This window comes from Drosophila obscura, unplaced genomic scaffold (genome assembly GCF_018151105.1).
Source record: "Drosophila obscura isolate BZ-5 IFL unplaced genomic scaffold, ASM1815110v1 contig_4, whole genome shotgun sequence".
NCBI lineage: Eukaryota > Metazoa > Arthropoda > Insecta > Diptera > Drosophilidae > Drosophila > Drosophila obscura.
Window position 1 is genome coordinate 10,662,698 of NW_024542828.1, and position 7,074 is coordinate 10,669,771.

Genomic DNA, 7,074 nt, shown 5'->3' on the forward strand with positions numbered 1-7,074 from the left:
GACAGGGAGGCAGGGTGTTAGGGAGGCAGGGTGTAAAATTACTTTTCTAGAATTTGATTTATATTTTCTTTCGAGTGTGTTTTTATGTGTAGCAGGCGTGCCAGTAGCTTCATTTTTTAGCAAGTCCAAAATATTGTTTAATAAATCTACAATTCAAATTTTACACTACTGATGGCTAACTCATTCGTAGTCCAGAATCCCAGACTTGATTGAGATCTGGGGCATGCAGCAAATCTTTCGCTTAATCACACACAAAGTGAGATAATCATTTTTGTACTGATCCTCACAGTTGTATTCCTCCAGACATTTGCCGCCCTGGCCAAAACAGGACTTTAAATCTGTATAAAAAGTAAAGAAATTAACGATCAGTGCAGGCAGTCCAAAGTACACACTCACGTCTCTGCTTGGGATGCTGTAGGGAATAGTAGCTGCCAACGGCAAAGAAAACTATGAAGAAAATCAACGTCAGTGTGCAGGCGATGAGATTTTTCATTTTTGGTATTTAACCCAAAGGGGTTTGGTCCTTTGGTCTGATTAGCTCCTATCAAAGTGCAAGCTAATTCTGTTTTAGCTGTACTTTATCTCTGTTGATGAAGTCTCTCGCACAGCCTGCCTGCTGCTTAACCCTCTAACTGAGTAAGTAAATTATTATCATAATAATGCAAAAGTGCAGCACTCATCTCGTCTCCCACTCTCTTCTTCATCTCTTTCTGTTTCTTTATCTGCTGGACCTGCTGCGGCTGTCTATGGGGCCAATGTTCAAATTGAAACTTCTTAATTAAAAACTTACAGCAGCAGCAAATCGAGGGGAATGGTACACGCAGAGAAATTGCAAAACACTTATCGAAAGTCAGCTCCGACAAAAAGGAAAAAGCCAAGAAAATACCGCAATTTATCTACGAAAAATTACATTAAAAATCATTAATAATCGAACCATTCACTTGCAAAATTTCATAACATTATTAATTCTATAAATTCTATAATTATAATTCTATAATTCTATACATGCAAATAGTCAGATAATATACGAATAATATTTTGTAAAACTAAACAGAAAATGTTAAAAGTTCGCATATCACGTACTGTACTGTAGCGGGCAGTGAAATACAGCGAATACTCTGGTGAACGAACTTTAAAATGACGGCACATATTTCCGAGTGTAAAAGGACACCTCTCTGGCTGCGCTGCGCTGCCCTGCGCTGCGCTGGCAAAATCAGTGTGAAGCAAAATAAACCGCTTAAGGACTTGCGACTTGGCTGGCGCGTTGGAAATAACAAGAAAACTGCCCTCAAGCTAGAGTCCAGGGCCAGAGCCAGAGCCAGAGAGAGAGAGAGTCCTAGCGGATGTCCTGGACGGATGTGCTTGGTCAGACCTATGGCTCCCGCACCCGCTGCTGCCGCTGCTGCGGCATTTAGGGGCAGCAAAGAAGAGCACAGCACAGAATAGAACCACTACTCGTCTACTCTCGTGGCAGCTACAGTGGGGGAAAAAAAAATTCAATTAAAAGCAACAGCACGTAACTGAAACTTTTCCTCTTTTTCTCTCTATCTGCTTTTTTTTTTCGCCCAAGTTTTGTATCTTTTCAGTGGCACAACCCCCCCGCACATATCCCACTACCTCACCCACTCTCTGTGTATGTGGAGGGAGGGAGGGGGTGGGAAAACCATCTGCCTTTGGGGGCAGCAAAGCCTTTCCCCAAAGCACTTTGAGTTATAACTTGGGTGCCAGCTGTCAGTTTTTCGCTCGCTCGTTCTCTCTCTGTCTCTCTCTCTCGCTCGCTGTCTCTGAAAGTTGCATGCGGCACACAGCCACGGAGTTGCAGCAGCTATCATCAGTTCTGTGGCTGGCCACAAAAAATGCTGCCTGCTGACTGCTGCCTGCCCGTGGAGAAGGAGAAGGCTTATACTTATACCTTGGGCTGTTACGATTGTAAAGTCTTGGCGGGAAGGGAGGGGAGCTCTCTCTCCCTCTCTAATGCCAGATAATGTATTCTTCTGTGGCTCCTCCTCTTCGTTCTCTTTTTTAATCAAGTTATTCACTCTTTTTGCTTAGGAGGTTCATCCTTCCTTCGCTCCATCCATCCTTTGAGTGTAGCTTCGTCCTCCATCTTCGAGTGGCTTCTATCTGCCTCCATCCTGCGATTGCAGCTTCTTACATCTCTCTAGCATTTTAGGGAGCAGTTTCTATCTGCCCTCCCCTTGGCTTTGGCTTGAAATGTATCTGCCTAATGCAAGGCGATTCGCACATTACGTATTCGCAGTGGAGGCCTGCCTGCCTGACTGCCTGCCCCAATGACGTCACTAGAATCAGGTCAACACTGGGGCGGCTTGGAGCCTATATCTAAACGGGCAGCGAGCCCTGACTCTGGCTGTACGAGAAGGTTGAATCTTTGGCTGTGGAGCAGAGAATCCCCTGACTGCTGAAGGAACCAAATTCCATGGGGCAGGGCAGAGGTTGAAGCTGAAGAAGAGGCACATTCTGTGCGAGAGCAGAGGTTGAGGCAGCAGTGGCATACTCTTTGGGGCGGGTGGCAGGATGCTGGAGGGGGCCACAGACTGAGGGACTGAGGCATACAAATTATGTTGTGTAGCCTGCAAAAATGGCAATTCACTGTGGACTCTCACTCTTCACTCTCCCACTTTCCCTTTCTCTACTGCCACACACACACACCACACCCTCTCCCCCTCCCTTCGCCTTTCTCTCTCTCTTTTTGTGGCACATACACCTTGAGCTTGAGGTTTAGTTTGGCCTTTCTTCTATGGCCTCCTGCTCCCGCTGTGTGCTACTTAATGGACATTCATTGGTCCCACCCCTCCCGCTCGACCGCTCTGCATCGTTTTTTTTTTTGACATTTATTTTTCCCTTGGACTTTTTTTTGCGGGAGCTAAATTAAATACAGATTATGCGAAAGGACCTCTCGGCTCTTAAGTAAATGAAATGAGAGATGAGAGGAGAGCAGAGCAAAGCAATGCAGAAAGGGATGGGGCACGGGGAACGGGGCAAGGGGAACTGCCCTCTGATATGGCATTTATTTTCCATATATTGATTGCTTTTTAATGGATATTTTAGCCAGTAGGCAGTGCCAGGCAGACGGCGGTGGTGGGTGGTGGGGGGGAGCCATTCTATTAATTTTATTTACCCAAAGAGTATTTACTTTATTTGGATATTTATTTACATAGTTAAATGGTTCGCCCACCAATTGTTGTGTGTTGTGTGCTGTGTGTTGTTGGCTGTTTGATTTACTGCGAAAATTCGCTGGGAAATTAATTGTTTGATTTGTGGCATTGCCCAGAGACGTGGCGCGACGCGACGTTTTTGGTTTCCATTTTCAATGTTTTTGCTGAGCATTTTTTTTGTTCTGGTCAAGCCTCCATTTCACTTCCATTTCTATGTGGGTCATTCGGTACTCTGTTTTCCCCTCTCTCTCTCTCTCTCTCTCTTTATGCTGCTTCTACGGGTGCTGCTGCTTTATCCCTCTCTAGTGATTTACAGTTTTATTTGCTCAGTTTATAAATAAAACTGTCAAGCGAGCGTCTCTCTTTCTCTCTCTCTCTCTGTGACGTTGGCAGCTGCTCATCTAATGGTATTTTCCACTCTCCCTCTGCCCCTACCCCACGCACCCAAAGTTCTGTTTAAAGTCCTTTTCCTCAGCCACCCACCCAAACAACCATTTGTTATGGCAACCACCCACACTGCTACCCTCCCCTCCACTCACCACTCTCCCACCTCGCACTCTGGCACTCTGGTAGTCCCCACGTCAGTCACGGGTCCATTCAATCAGTGCGAATGTCAATCAAGCGGGCGGACTGCAAAGCCACTGCATTAACAGCGGGACAGGAGCAGCAGCAGCAGCAGCAGCAGCAGCGGCAGGTAGCAGGTAGCAAGAGCAGCCAAATGAAATGAAAGGAACGGAAAAATAGAGGCAGAAACCCAACAAACTGAAAAATAAAGATAACACCCACAAATGACAGCAGCACAAAGAAACGAATAAAGGAAATGTACGAGAAATGCTTGCAAAAAATCTATTGCAGTTTTCTTTCTATATATATATATATATATATATATATAATTTATTATTTGATGTGATGATTGGATATTTAAATGAAAGAAATCAAATTCAAGGTATTTCAGTTATATGTCTCGTATATTCAGTTATAAATAGAATTATGTGGGTAGGTGGGTAGGTAGGATATTCGAAATTAAAATTACGTACGTACAAATATTTCACATGCTCGTCATTCGTCGTACATCAAGCGTACATCTACAAGGAAAAAATATTTATAAAATATTTTTATTTATAAAAATCTTTTATTGGTATCAGTTGTTGGTATCAAAATATGAGTTATATTCTGAATACCAAAAGAAAATAATTTTATTATCCACCTTTAGAAAATTTCCTTGAACCCATTATATACGCTTACTCCTTGTAGGTCATAACAATACCCTTTAAATGTACGCATACACGAAGCAAAAGACTCCCGAAAGAAATACTCACCACGCTCTGGTACTGCTGGCTGCTGCTGCTCTTTGGGGGCCACACAACTCTTTGGGTGCTGCTGCTGCTTGGCTGGCTTTCTCTTTTTTCGGGGAATAGCAGCAGCAGTAGCAGCAGCAGCAGCAGCAGCAGAAGGTTCTTTTACGCATGGAGGAGAGGCATGGCAACAGCAAGGGGCAGGCAGGCAGGCAGGCAGGCAGGCAGGCAGTCAGTGGCAAGCAGCAAGAGGTAGGAGTCACAGTCAGTGGCACAAGCAGCATCAGCAACAGCAAACGGCAAACGGCGGCTTTCATCTTTTTTTAGCACACGCGCCCCAATAACAGCCACAGCCAGCCATAGCCATAGCCACAGCCCCAGCATCAGCGCCAGCGTCAGAGCATCCACTCACTCTCTCTCTATGGATACCCCGGAGCCTCCCTGCTCCTTCCCGTACATCTCCTCGCTATGGAGACCCCTTATTTCCCATCACTAGAACCGCATTCCATGCCAGTGCGAGTGTTCTGTGTTCAGAACTCAGCTCCGTTCCCCTTGGTCGCCTGTCGACTGTCAAATCAATTTGTCAGAAATCAGTGACAGCTGCTTACAGCCAAAACATACACACACACACACAGACACACATGAACGTACGGGAGAAAGCAGGGGAAAAAGTACAGGGACCATGGCCATCAGATTGAAGAGTTGTCAGGGCAGCTATGGGAAAATGGAAAATAGTACAACATTCAGACATTCGCAAAAGGAAAAAAGGAAGAGCCTTTTTGTGGGGTGTGGTGTGGTGTGGTTCGGGGTTGGGAATATTGCCTGGGGTGTAAATTATTGCGCATATTTTCATTTCTTTTCAAATTGCTTTGCAGATTGCCAGCATTTAAGGGCACAGCCCAGCCGACAGCACAGAAAAAAATATAACCCAAGCACAGCACACACACTTTTGACATTTACAACTCATTTTTGTTGTCTCCCCCGCCGCAGAACGAATAAAAAAAAAAAAAAAATGGGGAAAATGGGAAAGAAAATCTCTATGCAAGAAAGTTTTTCAAGTTCGACTTGGAGTCTGACAGACAAGCGGCTTGGCTTTTGTTTGCATGCCACATCCACACACACACACACACACACACACACACATTCACATTTAGATACAGATGCTGCGAGGCGTATACGTAATTTAACAGACAATGAGAAAAAGCGAAAGACGAAAGCCGAAAGCCGAAATGCAGAAAGAAAGGCGCTTCTCACAAAACAAAAACAAAACAAAAACCGAAAAAACAACAAAACGTGGGGGGGGGGGGGGGGATGGAGGAAACGTAGGAAAGGTCTTTGACTCAGTGGGGTAAACGGGGGGGTGAAAGGAGCTACAGTATGCCCTAACTTATGAGTTCTCACGGGTTCGGATAGTTTTAGCAGGAGCTTCGCTTGAGAAAAAAGGTAAAGAAAAGCTGGTGCGTATTTTCTGGCCTAATTTCAGCAGAATTTTTACAGATTTATAGGATTTTATTTGTAATGGAAAAGGTTTTAATGCCTAATACAAAAGTTCTTTGCTGGGATACGAGTGTAGGAGGCAAAAACGCAACCAATGGCTGCTGCTGCATGCCGCGTGATATTAGTCTTTAATCTACTTATAGCAATTTTATCACTGTTTGACTTTCGGAATGGAAAACTCTCCTTTGGTTTAGATTTGCGTTTTAATTCTGAATATTTTCCCTTGAGAAATTCGAAAGATTATGAAATTTCCGTTTCGTTTATTCAGAGATTATGTCGGGGGCAAAGTGTTAAGCTATAACTTTAGAGCACATTTTGAACCACTTTGCTTGCTCGATGAATATGAAATGCAAATATTTAAACAAGATTTTTCACGCTGAAAACAGATTTGTACGCATTTTCCGGTTACAAGAAAATGGGGGTTGAAAAATGGATTGAAGGGGTTAAATGCTGGTGGTGTACACAACAAAACAGCAGAGTGTGGAGGGAGAAGTGGAGCCGAACAAGGGGGTTGATTAAAACGAAACCCAAAGAAAAGGGCGGGGAACTTCTTCTAGCAGATGGACACCCGTTTCGATGGGAGTTAATGAAAACAGATTGGAATTATTAGAACAAGCTAGAGAAAAGGCATTTGGCAAGGCTCTGAAATACATCTAGGGGGAAATGTGAGGGGCAAACTTTCAGATAATAAATTTAAGCTCTTTTGGCAGGGAAAAACCTATCGAAGTTATTAAGAAAAAAAAGTTTCCTTTAAATGGAATGCTTGGAAATCTGCAGTCATAGTCCCGTCCCCAATGCATCCTTCACTGCCATCAAGCCGCTTCAATTTTCTTTAACTTGAAGCCGCAGTCTTCTCCACAATTCCTTTGGCATTTTCATGCTCTAGGGAAACCAACGTTCGGTTCGTTGCTGCTTCGATTCTCAAAGGATTGTTTTTGGGGCTTTATGTATGATGTTTTTTGTGCGGCAGTGGCATGAGGCAGTGTGGCACAGTAGCAACAATCAGAAAAGAGAAAATCAGTAAGCAGCATGTTAGCTGCTGTTGCTGTTTCTGTTTCTTTTTTTTTGTATTTTTTATTTATTTTCCTTTTTGTAATCTCTACCCC

At 43.9% G+C, this 7,074-nt stretch overlaps 1 protein-coding gene across 1 annotated transcript; it reads right to left on the reverse strand.

Moving 5' to 3' along the window:
• Positions 1-45: 45 nt before the first annotated feature.
• On the reverse strand, positions 46-606 carry LOC111070117. Its single transcript, XM_022360440.2, has 2 exons — positions 397-606; positions 46-338 (listed from the first exon to the last, which is right to left on the reverse strand). Exons 1-2 carry the CDS (start codon positions 491-493, stop codon positions 181-183), a joined length of 255 nt encoding a protein of 84 aa, XP_022216132.1. The 5' UTR covers positions 494-606; the 3' UTR covers positions 46-180.
• Positions 607-7,074: the final 6,468 nt, after the last annotated feature.